The sequence below is a fragment of the Nelumbo lutea genome, chromosome 2 (assembly GCF_056320005.1).
Source record: "Nelumbo lutea isolate HS-2025 chromosome 2, American lotus-T2T, whole genome shotgun sequence".
NCBI lineage: Eukaryota > Viridiplantae > Streptophyta > Magnoliopsida > Proteales > Nelumbonaceae > Nelumbo > Nelumbo lutea.
The window spans coordinates 2,823,213-2,843,012 of NC_142685.1; the positions used below are offsets into that span (position 1 = coordinate 2,823,213).

General features: G+C 38.8%; 1 protein-coding gene across 4 annotated transcripts; it reads right to left on the bottom strand.

Moving 5' to 3' along the window:
• Positions 1 to 1,143: 1,143 nt before the first annotated feature.
• Positions 1,144 to 16,270, bottom strand: LOC148868094 (putative protein S-acyltransferase 4). Of its 4 annotated transcripts, none has more exons than XM_088973730.1 (11): positions 15,805 to 16,270; positions 15,596 to 15,730; positions 13,955 to 14,021; positions 13,707 to 13,803; positions 13,543 to 13,628; positions 5,387 to 5,466; positions 5,187 to 5,270; positions 3,475 to 3,515; positions 3,173 to 3,238; positions 2,107 to 2,166; positions 1,144 to 1,849 (listed from the first exon to the last, which is right to left on the bottom strand). In XM_088973730.1, exons 1-11 carry the CDS (start codon positions 15,962 to 15,964, stop codon positions 1,718 to 1,720), a joined length of 1,008 nt encoding a protein of 335 aa, XP_088829856.1. In that variant the 5' UTR covers positions 15,965 to 16,270; the 3' UTR covers positions 1,144 to 1,717. The 4 variants fall into 4 exon arrangements, with proteins under 4 accessions (XP_088829856.1, XP_088829855.1, XP_088829858.1 ...); XM_088973729.1 differs by having other exon boundaries at positions 5,387 to 5,481; XM_088973732.1 differs by lacking the exon at positions 2,107 to 2,166.
• Positions 16,271 to 19,800: the final 3,530 nt, after the last annotated feature.

The window sequence follows — 19,800 nt, forward strand, 5'->3', positions numbered from 1 at the left end:
TATGGTATAATATTTAATTCTTGTTTGTTTGTTTAAACTTTAAAACATTAAGGCTGTGCTCGTTATCGTTAGGATGCAATATATATGGAAAAAACTTTTCAGACTGAAATACCCCAGCCCGGCTATTGTTTCGCTCATTTTAGGATGATAATTTCATTTTCTTTTTTTTAAATACCCCAGAATATTTTTCAAAAAAGAGGTGCTTTTTTCTTCTTTTTTTCTACATCTAGCTTCATGTTTTTTCCACATGGACGGCTGATGGGAAGAAAAGGAAGACTGTTTTGGTCTAGTGACTAGGAATCTATTTATTTATTTAGTTGTTATTTTTGGCTGACCAGTCGCTAGGAATCTAGGATCAATTGTTTGGTAATTAAACTGCCTTTGATTAGAAGCTATTTAAATTGAATTTGTTTTTAAAAAAAAAAAACAAAAACAAAGAAGAAAATGTTTTACGTCAAAAACAGGAGTGGAAGAAGAAAAGGGAAGCCACCAAAAAAAAAGTGGGCTCCCTTGTTCAAAACTCAATTTTGTCACAATATTAAATTAAGGGTAAATCTGTGATGTGGGAAAAATATGATGCCAGAAAAGTCTAAAAGTTTCCACAAGTCACTAGTCTTCTACCAACAAGGCAACAACACGCCTCCAGGCCCACCCTCCCCCAAAAGAAAAAAGAACAAGTCTTAGACATGGTTGTTGTCTCAAAAGTATGTTACTGTGTCCCAAAATTAATCAATGAGTATGAAACATGTTTGTGAATTCTGATGTGTGGCTATAGACCATGTTGAGAAGCTCTTTTGGTGGTATCTGGTTGGTGGCAGTTCCGGATTCTCAACGTTCATTATATTTTAATAACATGTTATTAGTGGCAAGCAAAAATAAAAAATAGTTAGGTTTAGGAAAATTTGGTTTTTGAATTCAATTTGGATCCGTGTCAAGGTCAACTTTTAGGGTTGTTATTGCACATAAGACATACCTTGTCAAAGTGAATAAATTGTTACTTCCAATCCGGACAATTTTTGCTGACATGGACCCCCTTCAAAGAATAATAAGTTTAAAACGCTTCAGGGGTGTGGTTGTTGGGTTAAGAACTGGTTGAGATGTTCATTGTGACGCATAATTATATCCACCAACTGGGACAAACCGGACAAAATCAGTTTTTTCTTTTCCTTTTCTTTCCATTTTGGTGCAAAATTGCCCTCGAACAGTAATATGACTCCTACATATACATATAGGCATATAGCCCTTGAAATATAAATATACAATAGAAATTTACAAAGGGTTTATAAGTTTATAATAGAGAGAATTGTAAATTTAACACAAAAAGCTAATTTCATGTACACGTCCGCATCCTTCCACATGACCTTGCCTGATTGACTCTATTACCAATTTTCCACAGTAGGCTTCACAAAATTAAATATCTAACTCTGCATTCAATCGTAAGGATGAATCAAATTCACATCGACCATGGTTCCTTCAGCCAAGCCGAACTGGAGCCACCGGTAAAACCACTGATCCACCTTCTAAAATCTCTTCCATATTTTTCTTGTGATGAATTTTAGGCAGCCGAATCTGATTGTTTTGAAACCTCCAAGTTTAAGACAAATCATTGCCAAAAGAACTAAGGCTCCACCAGCTATACGTTTTATCGAGAAAAGCACAGCAGATCGATTAAGGCTTATCACACCAACGCCATAAGCACCAAGGATGTGGAGTACTGTTAAGATGTCAGGAATTCCATGATATTGCCTAATAGACCCTTGTCGTATGGGTTTCTGAACTTTGTTTCAGGAGATGCATGCTCCTGACACTGAACAAGAAGATGGAACTCTGGGTATTTTCTCCAGTTTATCTGAAAAAGAACACATTGTCAAAGGTTACGAGGTATGGTAGTGGCAGAGGGATAACACCAAAAGCCGATATAATTTGAAAAGGCCAAGTTTCCTACAGTGGTCTTAGGACCAAAAGGGCTCCTTTATTTGGATCAAAGTGGTCATTAAAGTTCACGTTTCAATGCTGTGCACCTTGAATAGCTGTAATGCAATGGATAGGACCTAAGGACCACAAAACTTGGATATGATCCTCAACAATTATTTTGAAGCGACTTACCCACTCATCAGTTTTGATGTTGAAACAGATACAATAGATATGCCATAGGAGAAATGGGACCTAACATCCAACAATTTGTTCTCATCAGATGATCAGACAAATTATCATTACCTTTTCATGTTTAGCACTATATAATTTCAATGAAAGCATAAACAAATAATAGAAAATATAAGCTATTCACTAAAACCATAGAGAACTTTAGGCATTCATTATGATCCTAACAAGCAGATTATCGTCATCATCTTAGCCTTGTCCAAAGCATGGTTGAAAGTATCAAGACACGTGATACGCAAAGGGGCGATACTCTTTTTTTCTTTTTTCTTTTTCAGTGCAGTATTTCAAGGATAAACATCTTAGGAGGGGTTCTAATATTTAACATAAAGAAACCCTCTAAATACTTGTAGATTGTGTGCCAGTGGGTTCAAATACCAATAAGTATTGAGGAAACCTGGCTCAGCATGAGGAAGAGAAAATAGCATCTGTTTAGTGTGGTCTATGAACTTGTTTTTAAATCATTCAATGTGGACTTTGGGAGTGCATGCCTCCAGGAGTTATATCTGTCCCAAAATCTTGGGATTTATACTCGGCTAAGGTTGCTTTGCCAATTTGTATGAATATACAGGGACAACATGGCATAGGACTTTATCCCAGAATCTTATACCTAGTTGGGCAATAAATATTAGATATGTTGTATGTTGGACAACAAATATATTTTTTTGGTAGAAACAAATATTTAATTATAATGCAAGCAAGATAAGTTTAATGCTTTAAATGAACTCCACCATTATACTTGTACAAAAAAAAAAAAAAACAAACATTGCTAGAAAAAAAGAATGAATATTCAAGTTTCAACTTCTAATTGCAATACCTTTAACAATATCAGTAAACAATTTGTAATGCAAGCCCAATTTAACAGGTCAAGCACCCAATCCATCAAAACTTAGCTTTGTAAAAATGGATATAGATATGGTGGATCAGAAAATATCACACCTAAAGGCACAGAATAATTTATCATTTCTTGGTTAATAAATAAGGACAAAAGAAACAAGGCCATTAAAAAGCTAACCTGCCACAACATTTGGAGAAGAGTAAATATCATTGTGCTGATAGCAAAGTTGCTAGATAGACTGAACTGCACAAAATAAAATATTGGATTAAATTACAAATACTAAGTCATAATGCTGCAATTGATGGTATAACTGGTTTGTACCATTAAAGATTAACTTCAAATAGTAGAAACATCTTTCCTTACAATTCAATGGTCAAAAGAAAACTCTTCACTTGTTATGTCATGCACAAATTAGAAGGTACAGGGATTTACTATCTCCAATAATTGTGTAACATTAAGATCAAAATGCAACAGCATACCTCCAATCCAGTCTTGTCCATCAGCTGATATCTTGTAGTAACTGTATATCAGATTAAGAAGCTAATATATCAGAAGTTATACCGAGGAAAAAAGTAGAACCTAAAAATCATGAGAATGGAAACCTGAAAACTATTTCTTTACCACTATCCAAATAGGGGACATTAATTTTGCCTACTTTTGAGTGCAAAGATGCTGTTGGCTGCATGATCCTTTGTATTCAATGTTTTTTAAGCAAAAAAAAAAAAAAGAAAAAAAGAAAAAGAAAAAACTGTGTTTTATTTTTTATCCTTTCTTTCTTGTAAATAAGCAACTAGCATCTAAAAGGTAAATGGCAGATAACATCATAAGTTTAAAAGAAAAAAAATTATGTCATCAAAATTCGAAACAACACTTCCAAGATATTTCAAAATTTTCCTGTTTTCAAAGCAATGTATCCTTTTTCTCCAAAAACAATCTGTTTACATGTAGTTCTATTAAAAAGCACAAATAGGAGTGCACAAAATTAACCAGCTGAGGGCTGGCTCATTGGTGGGTTAACTGGTTTGTTCCAGCGTTGACGCGGAATCAAATCCTACAACCAGCACTTTGGGGAAAAAGGGGGTCAAGTGGAAGTTATTAATGGTGCATGGCACCGAATACCCAACAAAAAAAAAGTGCGGAAAATCAACAAAAGAAACTAGCCATCTCATTTTTAATGCAAATTGAAAAATATAAAATATATAGATCATTAAATAAATGACCACTAATAATGATCAGGACTTGTACATCTTGGATGCCAGGCTTCCTCCCCTAGCTAGACTTCAGTACTAGATAAGTAGAGACCACAGAGGCTCTGTCAAAATCTTGCTTGAATAATTCACTTAAGGCTACATCAACTTATGCAAGAAAATGATGCCATTGCACGCATGTCACCTATGTAATGCTGTCACATCAGCACTATATAGGTGATTCAATGTCACCATTCAAAAAATGTATTTGGTAAAGCAGATTAAAATTGAAGTGGGAACACCACATCTAGCGCCAGGTTTTACACATAGGGGTGTTGGAAGAAACATCGTTTTTGACATTTCCTGAATCTGGAGAGTATTCCTACTTCATTTGCCCTATTTGGTGTCGAATGACATCTACACGTTCAAAACAATAAAATATTGTACTTTGTCTTTTGTCATAAAACATCTTTCTCCATTCCAGATACAGGTTGTAACACTATGATTCAAGCTGAATGCTTCGGCTTGAAACACCACATTATCAAACAGTCAAACATCATCTTAATGATTTGATGGTTCTTTCTCCTATTGAGAAATGTGAATGCTGAAGTTTCCCTGGTCATAGGATAATTTCCATCATTTCATAAACTTGTTAGCAAGCCTAAATGTGACCACAAGGTTTTTTACTAACATCATGGTGGTATGTTAGTACAAATGGAAGATGATAGGACCTGCCATCCAAAGGTTCGAACCCTTGTAAAGCAATAATCAACTTGATTGATGATCCTAAATATCCAATAAATGCTTAGATATAGTTTATGACCCATCCCAAAGAATGTCGTGTATTGGATGATGTGAAGCACTAGTTTGACTGGGTTTGATGGTGGGTCCACTCCACATGTAGCAAGGTGTGCTGTTAGTAGACCATACCGAGTATTTCAATAAATTTTATTTCAATAAGAAATGCAATATATACAGGGGGAACTGCAAAACTAATAACTTACATCGAGTGAAGCACACAATATAAGAAGCCTCGGCAAAAATAAATCCGACTAGAAGAACCATAAAGAGGACATGGTTCTTTTTACCTGCAAGTAAGAATGTCAGCTTTGAGATTACAACTTTATGGTTCTTGGTATTGTCTATGTGTATGTGTGTGTGTATGCATGCATGTGTAAAGTGCAGACTGCAGACCAACAAATACCAATACAGTTCCCAAAAGCAGGACAATGGTGATCGAATCCCTTGATGTATGCTTTACAGTTCTTGCAGAATCTCACCCTCCTGATTGAAAAGGAACTATGTCAAAGAAAAACAACACTAAGTAAAGGCATGATAGAATATTGGCTTTTAAAATAACCATATGCTCCATAATATTGCAATCACCAAAGCAATTCATGCCAAAAAAAGTACCAGAAAGAAGACTGATTAAATGGTTGAAATGTTTGGACTAGCCAGATGGTCTGTTTAGGAACAACAGTTAGCTGAAACATAAAAAGTTGAGCAAAAGAGAGAAAATTACCAAGGCCATTTTTCAACTAGTTGCTATATGAACCATAAGGATTGACTGGAACGCAAGAAACTTTGAGAAAAATTTATCTTCACAAGAAATGCTTCTCAGAGGCAGGGTTCGCTCTTGGTAATCCATTATAAAGGTATTAAAGGTCCATCTTCTTCTTCTTTACTTTTTTTATTCTTTGCATATGAATCACATATAGCATGCTTTCTTTTTCTTTCTTTCTTTTTTTTGGTTTTTTTTTTTTTTTGTGGGGGGGGGGGGGGGTGGAGGGAGGAGGACATCATAAGTATACTGAATAATCAGTGTCACATGGAAATTTGAATTTTTAGAATGAGCCTTTGCAATGTTACACCATTTGCAGAAGTGGTTGTCCTTTTCTCCCTTTCTTTCTAAGAATAGGTATCTGTTATGTATTAGTATCTAATACATAAGTATACTATGTTTCGGGAAGGAGATGAGGTCAGATGGGCCAGGAATTTGAAGTTGGTGATTCAATTATTTGGGAAAATGTCAAACCTGAAAGTCAATTTTGATAAGAGCTGTGTGATCAGAATTAATATGAATTAGAGAGAGGTCACAGAAAGGGCATATATTGGGGATGTATGGTCTCTCTTTGGCCATTGAATTATTTGGGACTATCCTTAGGGGATAATCTGAATAAGAGCAGCTTTTGGAGCCTGGTGGTTGACAGATTCATAAAGAGACTAGCTTCATGGAAGAAGAACTATCTATCTTTGGGTGGTAGGATTACATTGATTAAGTCCATTTTAGCAAATTTTCCTATTTATTTCTTGTTAGTGTTTTAAGATACCTAAGGGAGTGAGTAGAAGTTTGGAGCCAAGGGAGGAGAGAAGACCATAGAGTCAACTGGGAGGTGATTACTAGAAGTAAGAATATTGGGGGACTAGGCATAGGCAATATCCAAAAGAAGAATGAAACTCTATTTGGAAAATGGTTATGGAGATTGATAGTGGATGGGGATAAGTTGTGGGCCAAGGTGATTATAAACATTCATGGACAAGCGACTGATGGCTGGAATGCGGGAGTATTGGCTAGGGCCACAAGAGCTTATCCTTGGAAATCTGTTCACGCAATTCTACCCATCCTTCTTGTCTTTTATCAGGTATGGTTTGTGCTCTAGTAACCTTGTGAAATTTTGGGAGCATGTTTGGATAGGGGACTCACCTTTGAAAGAAAAATTTCCTTCCTTGCATTCCCTTTCAAGGTCTAATAATGAGCCTATTTCCACTTTTCTGGTTTGAGTGGGATTTGGGTTTTAAAAGGGGTCAAAGGTTTTGATTTGAACAACATATTAGAATTGATTCAAGTTTTGGAAGAGGTGGTATTAGATCCTTCAAAAGTGGAGAAGCTTTCCTAAAAAAGTGCAACACTTTTGATTTACTACAAAGAAAAAGACCTAATTGGTATTTATCCCCAAATTGGTGCATTCTTTATAAGGCTAATGGTGAGAGTTGCTATCACTTAGTAATCTCCTACCCATTTGTTTCAGTGACTTCGGATTGGTTTCTCTCTTTGTTTGGTTGTAGATGGACCCCTTGCCAAAAGTACAAAGCTTGTTTGCTTCCTTTTCTATCAGGTGGTCAAAGAAGAGGGGTAGAACATAGTGGAGATGGCAAATGATTTTCTCTAAAAAGGAATGAAGTAAAGATGTCATCATTGAAACCATTATTGTTAGGGTGGTTCATTGCCCATTGGGTGAAGCCTTTGGACTTATTTGAGGGTATATCTGTAAATGATTTGTTCAAGAGCTGGAAGGAAGTAACTAATTCAGCGCCCCTCAGAATCATGACTTGTCCACTTTGGTCCCCACAGGGTGTTGGTTTCACTAAATTGAATTTTGATAGAAGTAGTGAAGGTATAGGGGGAGTTTTTAGGATGAGGAAGGGAAAGTTATTGCTCTATTTTCAGGCCCTATTAGTGTAAGTGATTCACTTAGAGATAAAAGGAATTGAATATCAAAAAACTAATTATTGAAGTTGTAGAAGATCAAGACTGTAATCAGTCTTGAATCCTAAAAGGTTTTAGGTTTGTAAAACAGAAGAAAAGAGGAGAGAAAAGGAGAGTATAGAAGAGAAGCAAGAGAACACAAGTTGCTGAAAGGAGGGACAGATTCTAACTCATCTTCCGCCACCACTTCAACTTAATATTTATATGTTATGCTAGTTACAGGAAAGGACACATCTGCCCTTGGTGTTTACATCATAACACTTAACAATATGAAACTGAAAAGTAAATAACAACTAGAATAACAGAAAAACATAACAAATAGACTAGGTACATTCTACCCTACGGACAGAGTGGCCCCACAGCTGTGGGGCCCACATCAGTTTCTCTACACTCCCCCTCAAGTTGGGAGTAAATGTTTATCATTCTCAACTTGGATAGATCCGCTTCTAGCTTCTTTCTTGATACAACATTAGTGAGGATATCTGCTAGTTGCATACTGGAAGTGATGTAAGGGAGGCATACTTCTTGAGATGAGACCCTCTCTCGTACAAAATGCCGGTCAACTTAAATGTGTTTGGTTCTGTCATGCTGCACTGGATTATGTGCTATATTAATAGCTGCTTGATTATCACAATACAACATCAGAGGCTTCTCATACTCAATACCCAACTCCTCAAGTAGAGATCTTAGCCATAGGATTTCAGCCACTCCGTTGGCCATGGACCTGTATTCTGCTTCAGCACTCGACCGGGAGACAACACTCTGCTTCTTACTTCTCCAGGAGACAATGTTTCCTCCCACAAGGGCACAATATCCTGAGGTAGACCGTCTGTCATCAAAACTCCCAGCCCAATCGGCATCCGTATAGACCTCCACCTTCATGTGGTTACTGTTCTTGAACAATATACTTCTACCCGGGCATCTCTTCAAGTATGCTAGTATTCTTTCTGCTGCTAGAAGGTGCGTGGTTCTAGGAGAATGCATGTACCGACTGACAACACTAACTGCATAACTGATATCTGGCCGAGTGAGGCACAGATATAAGAGCTTTCCCACTAACCGCTGGAACATAACTTTGTCTTCAAGCAGCTCTCCACTCTCTGCACTAATCCTGTGGTTCTGTTCAATGGGTGTATCTGCAGGTTTGACACCCAGCTTTCCAGTTTCAGCCAACAGATCTAAAACATATTTCCTCTGTGAAACAAAGATCCCCTGTTTAGATCTAGCAACCTCAATACCCAAAAAATACCGTAGTGGACCCAGATCTTTCACCTCAAACTCTTGATGAAGGAGCTATTTGAGGGACTCAATCTCATGGCTATCATTTCCTGTCACCACAATATCATCAACATATACTGCAAGTAGTGTTAGTGAAGACTCCACCCTTTTGATGAACAATGTATGATCTGACTGGGCCTGTACATAACCGAACTTCCCAAGAGCTAGTCTGAATCTGTCGAACCAAGCTCTAGGTGACTGCTTCAAACCATACAATGCCTTATTGAGTCGGCAGACCTTCTTACCTGTCTCTGTATCATAGTATCCAGGAGGCAACTGCATGTAAACCACTTCCTGCAAGTCCCCATTCAGGAAGGCATTTTTAACATCCATTTGGTACAAGGGCCAAGTGTGGCTTGCTGCAAGAGATAATAAAACCCAAATGGTGGTCATCTTGGCTACCAGGGCAAACGTCTCCAAGTAATCTATACCATAAGTCTGAGTGAACCCTTTTGCAACTAGCCGAGCTTTGTACCTCTCAATGGAACCATCTGCATTGTGCTTTACAGTAAATACCCATCTACATCCAACTGGTTTCTTTCCTTTGGGTAAGTCAACTAGCTCCCAGGTATTATTTTTCAACAAGGCATCCATTTCAATTTGCATTGCACCTCTCCACTCCGGGACTGATAGAGCCTCTTGCACTGTTCTTGGAATAGGGACATTGGAAATGGAACTAAGGTAGGACTTGTAGGTAGGTATAGGCACTCATAGGATAAAAAATGGGAAATACAGTGGGCTGTAGATGTGGTACAATGTCGTTTCCCTTTACGGACTGCAATCGGAAGATCAAGGTCATCTGTAGGAGGTGAAATGACAATAATAGAAGAAGTCTCTGTGGGTCCTGGGACTGTAATGCCTGGACCTGGAGCCGTAGATGAGATTGGAGCTGGCCTGGACTACTGATGATCGAGATCAACCGCCTGTGATAGACCCTCAACTCCTGATCCCTCTGACCACCCTCACCATTGCAGCTCCCATCACCCAATGGAATAGGTAAAGGAACTACCCCACTCTCACTGCTCTCCCCCTGAAGACATGGACCTAAACCCCTACTCTCACTGCTCTCCCCCTGAGGAGAAACCCGAGGATAATAGAGTGTCTCCTCAAAGAAAGTGACATCCATGGAGACGGACCTCCTCCCTGAGACAGGATCATAGCAGCAATATCCCTTTTGAGTTCGTGCATAACCAAGGAAAATGCATTTGGAGGCCTTGGGTTCAAACTTGGAGTGATGTGGGCCGAGAAGCTGAACAAAGCAGGTACAACCGAAAGTCTTAAGGGGAATAGAAAACAACTCCTCATGTGGGTATAGAAGGGAAAAGGGGGACCGCAAATCAAGAACCCGGGAAGGAATCCGATTAATAAGATAGACCGCCGTGAGGATAGCATCACCCCAAAAGCGAATAGGGACATTGGAGGTAAACATAAGACTTCTAGCCACCTCCAAGATGTGCCTATTCTTCCTTTCTGCAACCCCATTCTGCTGAGGTGTATGAGGGCAAGAGCTCTGATGGATAAGCCCATAAGTAAGAAGGTAAGATGCCAATGACTTAGCAAAGTACTCCTTTGCATTATCAGATCTAAGGACTTTAATCTTAGCATCAAACTGGGTTAGGATCATTTGGTGAAAGTTTTGGGTCAGGGCGGGAACCTCATCTCGTGAACGCATAAGATAAACCCAAGAAAACCGGGTATGGTCATCAACAAATAACAAAAAATATCTGTACCCACCCATAGAAGGAATGTGATATGGCCCCCAAACATCCGTATGCATGAGATCAAAATGACGATTACTCCTTTTATTACTCAATGAATAAGAGTTTCTACAATGTTTAGCAAACTTACAGCTTTCACATTGCAACTGGAACAACTCAACATACTCAAACAAAGTAGGAAACAAACTCTTTAAGGATCAAAAAGGCATATGACCCAATCGGTTATGCCAAAGCATAACCGAACTCACACTCTGGGAAACAAGTGACCTCTTACCCACTGACTCTTCCCGACGAGAACTCTCCCCGAGCAGATAGATCCCATTCGTCTCACAGCCAGTCCCAATCACCTTTTTCGTCTCCAGGTCCTGAAAAACACACCGGTCAGGGAAGAAAGTTACTGAGTAGTTCATGTGTTTGGTAATACTACTGACTGAAAGGAGGTTAGTATCAAGCTTAGGAACATGTAAGACAGAAGACAAGGAGATCGTATCTGGTAACTTAATGTCCCCCTTCCCAGAAATAGGAACCAGGGAACCATCAGCAATAAATACTTTATCCCTACCAGATGACAAATGGTAAGAGGTAAACAATGAAGGCAAGCTAGTCATGTGGTCGGATGCACCTGAATCTATTACCCAACAAGGTTTCGTAGTACCTGGAGCTGAGGCATGTAGAGTACCTGAATTTACGGTTGTAAGCTGACAACCCATCTCAGAAACACTACCATAACCGATGCTCCCAAAGCTGCCTTCTGCCTGATTTTTAAACTCCATCTCGGTCAAGTCTTAAAACAACATTTGGACTACCAATCACAACCAAAAACAGTATAGGCCTGATTTATATTCACAGTGTATGTGCACAACTGGGATAACTCTGATATGAAACCAACAAACAAACACAACAGTGGCTGTCCGTAGAGCTCTAACCCCTTTAAGAGAGTTCGAAAACCCCCAAAAAACTCTGAAAAAGAACTTAGAAGGTCTGATTTGCCTTTGCAGAATTAGGGTTTTAATCAGTCCTTAAAGTGATCAATTCAGTTGCATAATCTAATCAGTATTGTATAGATAGACTTGCAGTAGGGTTAATGTGAAACCCTAGAATCTGATCAATGCCAACAATAGACCTGAGGACAGCTCTAGGTAGATCACAAGGTTCAATCCAGCACTAGGGCTTGCCGCAAGATCACTTCAACCTATCTTTTCTTAGAAAAGTAAATGACTTACAAGAAAAGAATTGATCTGAAAGCTGAAAGCTGAAAGCTGATCCGAAACTGATCTGATCTGAAAAGACAGTTACTTTTCAAACAGAGTCAAGGAAGTAAGTCTGAAAGCTGATCCGAAACTGATCTAATCTGAAATTGATCTGATCCGATCAGAAATACCAACACAAAACCGATGTGATCTGAAACTGGTCTGATCCGATTAGGAATACCAACACAAAACTGATCTGAAATCAATCGCCTATCAATCTGAGATGCTGTTCTCTGAAATCACTACTGTGGGGCCCACTACTGTGAGAGCAAAAATAGGGTTTCAACTGTAGGTTTGAGGATCTGAAATCACTAAAGTGCTCAGCTGCACTCTCCAAGCAGTCCGCACTAGTGGGACTTGTCGTAGGGCACTGTGAAACCCTAAAAACTAATCCCCTTTGAAGAGGAGAGTTCGGCCCAACAATCAAACCCTAGACACAAACTTAATCACGGTTCAGCAAGCCAAACCCTAGAGCAAACTTGAACACAGTTCGGCCCCTCTTTCTAGATAGGTCCAACCTATCTCGGCTGATTGCAATCTCTAAAAATCAGTAAAGAAACAAACTTACTTACTGATTACCTGCCTTCGGTGTACTGTCTTCTAGGGTTACTTGAACCCTAACCTTCGCTGCCTCTTCCTGATTACCAACTCTCTGCAGGCTGCGGCAAGTCTTCAACTGCTGCGAACCTCTCCTGGTAATCTCCAAGATTCAGCCGCCGAAAAACTTCTTCAAGACTTCCAGCCCTACCTAGTTCTCATGTGGTCGGCTGGACTAGATACACATGAGAAGCCCTAGATACGCTCTGATACCATGTAGAAGATCAAGACTGTAATCAGTCTTGAATCCTAAAAGGTTTTAGGTTTGTAAAACAGAAGAGAAGATGAGAGAAAATGAGAGAATAGAAAAGAAGCAAGAGAACACAAGTGGCTGAAAGGAGGGACAGATTCTAACTCATCTTCCGCCGCCACTTCAACTTAATATTTATATGTTATGCTAGTTACAGGAAATGACACATTTGCCCTTGGTGTTTACATCATAACACTTAACAATATGAAACTGAAAAGTAAATAACAACTAGAATAACAGAAAAACATAACAAATAGACTAGGTACATTCTACCCTACGGACAGAGTGGCCCCACAGCTGTGGGGCCCACATCAGTTTCTCTACAGAAGTTGACTCAAAGCTGGTCATAGCTTGGCTACAAAAAGAAGAGAATGGAATTTGGAAATTTTTTTTACTCCATCTAGTTGCATTGGTTTACTATACTCCATCTGATTGCATTCGCCAAATGTCCTTCTCTAGCCAGGGAGGAGAGACTAAATAGTTTGGCTGAACTCACATCCATGAGAAGGGCAAAACCCCCAGCATTGGTTGATTCTGCATCTTTCTTTCTCACTCTTGCACTCTCATGATCAAAGCGCATGCCATGTGGCTAGTTTTGCGTGTAAATATCATGCATTGGGCTCCGGCAATGCACTTTTATGGATCTTTCTAGCACAATGAAAAGTCTTTGAAAGCAAATTCATGACAGTAATAAAGTTATGGTAGATAAAATGTAAAAATCAACTAAAAAAAATTTAACATAAATCAGTAAATGACAAAGCAAATGGTGCTTGGCATTACCTAGAAGAGTTTTCTAGAAATGGAATTACTTCCTCTGTCTCTATAGTTGGGTTTTCATCATCTAGAACACTTCCCGAAGGTTTTTCCTGAACAAATGAATAAAAGAGGTAAATATTCATATTACCGATTATAATGAATGAAAATTCTATCCTAACTTCTACAACCTTTGAGTGGGGTTTGGCATCAGTAACTGCACTTCCAGAAAATTTCTCCAAGCATGAATAACCATGTATTACCAAACCAGGATCACTAGAGATGATGCTGACAACAGGACCATGTTTGTCATCATATTTGTTGAAAATGTTTAGCTTGCCAAATATTATTAGAGAGAGAAAGAGAAAGAGATAGATAGATAGAGAGATAGAGAGATAGATAGATAGATAGATAGATAGATAGAGAGAGAGAGAGAGACCTATAAAGACCAATCATGAGCAGGGCAAGCTCTACATTGAATACAATATCGGTTAAATATGAAATTGCTGCAAGGCAAAGAAACTCAGAATTGAGAGATAGAAGATAAACTTCCAAATAAGTCATTTGTGATTACTAAAAGAATCTGTTTGTAAAGATAGGAAGATTAATTTATTCGTAGTCAACACTATGGTTTTGGTTGTTTGCATGAAAAGAAGCAGAGATGGATAGCAGAACATAAGACATATAAACCTTTTCTCCCCAGAGAGCAAGAATTGTTTCCCAAAAAGCATTTATTCCTTAAACTTTTCATTTGTAAATGCAAGGCCCTGGAATATTGTCTACATTCCAGTCTTCTGGAAGTCATTTCCACTCTTTTATGAGCAAATGCAGCCTACAAGTTCATATACTATAGGCATAATCATCATGTCTTGCTTGGTGGCAGATGCAAGTTTGGGATGCCAGAGAGAGGCCTGATTCGTCAAAAGTTGGGTACTTTTGGTTGATAGTATTAGAAGCTATAAGATAAGAATTAATTAGCTGAAATGAAAGCATCTGTAGCATCCTTAGATAGACAAGAACGCACTGAAATGATATCATTGCATAGAAATTAGAGAGGAATCCTAGCAATATGACTGTCAACCTTTAAAAAGGCTGATCTGGTCCAATTTTTTCTAATACATGGGATTGAGGGGTGTTTGCTAAGAAAAGTCACCATATTGTTTGCTTTCTAAAGGTCATCTGCTGTGTGGCTTCTGACAACCTCTTGTAATAGAAATATGAAGATGAATTTGCAACACTAAATTAAGATTTTCAATGGAAATGATGTGGATGATTCTGAGGTTGATGACCAAAACAATACTATCTTGACTGACACAGCAAGTTTGATAAAGTTTAATGCCTTTGATCCATAATCTAGTCTTTGTTGCATGGTTGGAAAATAGGGAGAGGAAAACTTCCATATATGCATGCTAGGTTGGGCCGTTGGGGAGAAGGCATGAAGCAGATAAACAAAGGAGCTTCATTTGCAACCAACCTCTATACAATTTTTAGTTTTGAGTCTCTTTTTAAGTCCTCCATGCATCAAGGGTAAGTTAAGACAACCTGCATCCTGTTTCCGGCTCCCAGCCTGACATTAGCATAATCCACTCGGTGACTTCTCTTGATGATAGGATACATGTAACACATTAACAGAGATAAACATGCAAAGACAGTGAAATTGATATAGATATTAAAGATATAGAGTAGGATGACACAGAGAATGAGTACAACTATCGTTGTGGCCTAGAAAATTAATACAATGAGGCACGGGTGAGACCGCCAAGATGTCAGACACCCACGTAAAACAAGATAAAAGCTTAAAGTTGCTAAAATTCTACGGCGTACACCGTGATTGTAAATGGAATTAACTGAAGGGATGCTATCATGTTCCATGATAATGCACAAGCTGTATGGTAGTAATTAATCAGAGTAACAGGAGCCTCACAGTCTCCATCTTTATTTGCCAAATTCAATGTTTTTGGCCTACAGTTATACTCATAGAAGTGTGAAAGTACCGTCTCGAATAAACAAAATTGAGAAAGATAATGAATTCTACAAGGAATTTTCTTTTCTTCTTGATTTTACTGGAAAATAGATGCACCTTGTCGGACAACCACAACATAAACTCCCCAAATAAACAAGGTATTGAAGAGGACAAAAGCCGGGGCAGAAGCATAAACACCAACAAGTCGCCTGAAAAATCTGCCAAAACCTGCAATCACCAGGAGAAGAAGAGCTGCAAAAGAAAATTATGTTAAATCCCTAAGTAGAGAGAGAGAGAGAGAGAGAGAGAGAGAGAGAGAGAGAGACCTGAAAGTGCGAGTTTGGCGATAAGAGAGTAGGAAGCAAAGTAACGAGGAATCATAGCTAGGGCGAATTGAGAGAGGAAGACGAAGACACAAGAGATAAGAGAAGGAATTATGAACTTGGGTGAAACAGTCATGTGCTTCTCAAGCCCTAAGGTTGCCATCTTAGGCACCAAAGTCAAAGTCGAAGAAATCAGGAGGAGGGGATCAATAATCAATACTACCGTCCCGAAGACTACTGCATCTACATTCTACAGTTGGATTGGAATCCCTAGTCTGGAGGATTTGTTTGATTTTTAATTAAGACGAACAGGAAGAATGAATTATCGCAGTCGCAGGTGGACTGGTGGAGGAGACTTGAGACGTTAAGAGCCGATAAACTCCCTGAGAAAACCACCGGAATACCAGATGGAGTAACGACTCTTCAGTCTTGGGTGGGTAACGTGGACAATGTAAACAACTTTTGCTCCTTGTATTGGCTACAGCCCACAAGAGATACATAACGTCTAAAATGGACCGGGCCACCGGACCTAAACTTGAGTCCAAAGATTGAAAATCTATATGAGCCCACCATGACATGAACTGGGCCTGGCCAAAAGCCCAAACTTAGTTTTCAAAAATCATAAAAGGGCAGGGAAACAAAAACCTAGGTAGATGTTTTGCTCCCTTCCAATAAAATGTTTAAACGAAATTATATACCCTTCTCCAGTTCTCCTTCTCTCTTCCAGTCTGTACATTGGCCAAGGCCCAAGGTAGAAAGGTAGCAGAAACAAGAACCGCATTTAAACGATGGATCACTTATTCAAGGTCTTGAACTCCAAGACTATATATACTGTTTCCATTGTAGTTGTCAAAGAAGAAGGGTGGGCTGGTGCCTGGTGGTGGTGGGAAGAAGAATTGGATGAACTCTCGTATGGTATGAGAGTTTCATCGATAGTATCAAAGACTGCCAATGTGCTGCCATCTCCGGGTCCAGGGTAGAGAGAAAAAGAAAAGTCTTGTCTGTAATTTATGCGAACCGCTCTCCTTTTCCCCTTAAAATAAGGGGAGCTGAGAAATAAATTAATAATAATAATAATAATAATAATAATAATAATAATACTTGTAAATGTAATTTAAAATTTTTATGTGCAATGTGCATGTATATTTACAAAAAAACATTTATATTTATTTTTAATCAAATTATTACTTTTATTTTTCTATCTTAATTATGATATATCTAAAATTCAAATAATTAATATAAAGAAAATTTTCTTACGTGCATTTACTTAATTACCAGGTAGGCATGTGGACTTTCACATTAAGGGATGTATTAGAGAATAAAAACCTAAGGTAAAGTCTAATAGTTGAAGTGATTATCAGGGTAAAACTGTTGGGTAAACCTACGGTGAAGTCTAATAGGACCTGCACAATTAGGGAGATTTCACTCGTTTATAATTGACAATGCCTGAACATGACAATATTTTCTTTACTTAGGGGAACTTCTTTTTTGGCTCTTTTTAGGAAGTAAGTACTTCTGCTTTTACAGAGTGGATGTTAAAACCCATTCATCAATATTAAAAATTTTAAAAGACACAAGGAAGCGTGACAATTTGCCTCAATATTGTTTTTGACCGACAATATTGCCCTTTTTTGGAGGAGGTTGCGATTTTTTCGCCTGTAGCTGAAGGGAATGTTCTTGGGTCATGGATTGGTCATGGCAATTCCATCCATTTGCTTCTCTTCTTCTATGCCTTTTTGGTCAAAAAGTATATTGAGTGTAATTACTCTTTAATCCCACCCATGGCAGTGTATCACGTTCAAGAACCTTCCTAACCGCCAAAGTTTTTTTGGTTTATCTTTCAACCCATTCGAGGGAAGGGCGTACTTTTCCTTCCGAGAGTGATTGTGATTTAATTAATTTGTTAATACGTAAATTGCCTAGAAAAAATTCCAGCCTTCTAATGTACATACATGTCCATCAAACATTCAAACTCTGTGCATGGTGACGAACCTTCGCCTGCTGATTTGTCGTATCCTCACCTTGAAATTTCAATGTACGCGCGTTTCAGCAGTCTTGCTTTAATTATCAAGCTCGAGGATCATCTAGCAAGAGAAGAGAGAAACATATCATTTAAATAAATATTTTGACAGTATTAATCCTTTTAAGCTGGAATATTCTAAGGAACAGATGTCAAAAAATTTCTCTTTGTTCACTTACACGTTGTACCTATCCGAACTGACATGAAATACCATTCATTTTCTTGAGCTTAAAGAAAGTTTTATAGGAGTAGCAGGAAGGAGGAGAAAGAAAAGCGAAATTACCTAAAATTCATTAATTAATACACATCATGACCATTCACAATTTCACACGGCGGGAGAGAAATATGCCAATTCAAACCTTGTTTTTCCATCCAATCCTCTCACGACAAGTAAGTAACAACTACAATGCCACGATACTACCCGCCATAGATAGAAATCAACTCAAAGAAACTACCCATGAAATTTTCTCTAAGAAACTATACTTTTTCTTTTTCCCTCTTTCTATTAAACTCAAAGCAACTACCGTGCAGGTTACTAGCTAGCTAGCTCTGTCTATAAATAATATGATATGATAGCTTGCTGTCTTAAGTTCCTCTCTAGCTATACACAACTGATTGAACACAAGTTTACATTCCCTGGTTTGGCTCGCTGTCGTTTGCTTTTACTATTTTTGAGCTTTAACTTTCTTATGTTTTTAATTTGTTTATATTCTGCAACTGAAATAGTGGAGTACTGCCGTGACAATATATATACAGGAAATTAATCTGTGATGGATATGAACGCACCTCAGCAGGGAAGTCCGCCGGTGGCTTTAAGCTCATCAGTTCAAAGCTGTTGAAGCGTTGCACCAAAGTTGAAAGAGATCTAGCTAGCTAATTGATAGCGGAGTAATCAAGTGGCAGTAGTAGAGAAAGAGAAATAATAATCGCAAGACCATGCTGTATACCATCAGAAAGCATAAAGGGCACTCACACGAGCTCAGGCTTGGCTGCACCAGAGAACCTTACTCGTGTGATGGGTGCAATGAACTCGGGTTCGGGGAGTGTTTCCAATGTGAGGACTGCAATTTTCATCTACACAAAGATTGCGCCATGGCCTCTCCAACCATCTCCCACCCACTCTACCCAAAGTGCAATTTCAAATTCCATGAGACCCCACGAAAAGGAGGAGGAGAACTATTTTGCGACGCATGCGGGAGAGACATTATCGGCTTCTCCTACCACTGCGACGGGTGATGACCTGCACCCTTGCTGCGCCAGTCTCCAACCACGAGTTGTTGTCCATGGTAACGATGGGGAACCCATGGAATTACTCCTGCGCAAGGAGGTGTCGTCCAAGTGCTCCCACTGTGGGAGAAGGGAAGTCTGGGGAGAGGTGAGGGGATGGTCGTACGTGTCAAAGTGTGGAGACTACCATATTCACGTCTCTTCTGTGAAGGACATGATCGTCAAGAAATGGGAGGAGATTGAGAAGAAGCGCTGTTACGCTTACAAAGGCCGCTGTGGAGAGTAAGGCTGCTGCTGCCGGTGGTCTCCAAGGTGCCGTCGTTGGCAGCAACAGAGCAACAAGTTCAAGGAGTAGCAAGTACTGGAGGATAGCAAGACTTGTTCTGAAGCTCATTATCTCCATTATCCTTGGAGATCCAACGGCTGCTGTTGCTTCTATCTTTCAATCTCTTCTGGCATGATATATGGATTAATCGATATATTGTTTCCGCCTTTAATTTGCTGTTGTGTGTTGTGTGTTTGCTTCGGTTCCACATGTTTAGTCATTTTAATTTTTATGCCAGGATTAATCGATGGAATATATTGCTCCTCGTTCTCTTCCATCATCTTGTTTATTTTGGGATGATGTCGTGCTTTCTTAGAGGCGTTTTTGCGTTTTCGGTTTTTTCAGGTTTTTTTATTTAGTATCATTACTGATTTAACCGTTTCTGGCCACGTACCAATGTTTTGTGAGGTAAAATTTTTTTGGCTAA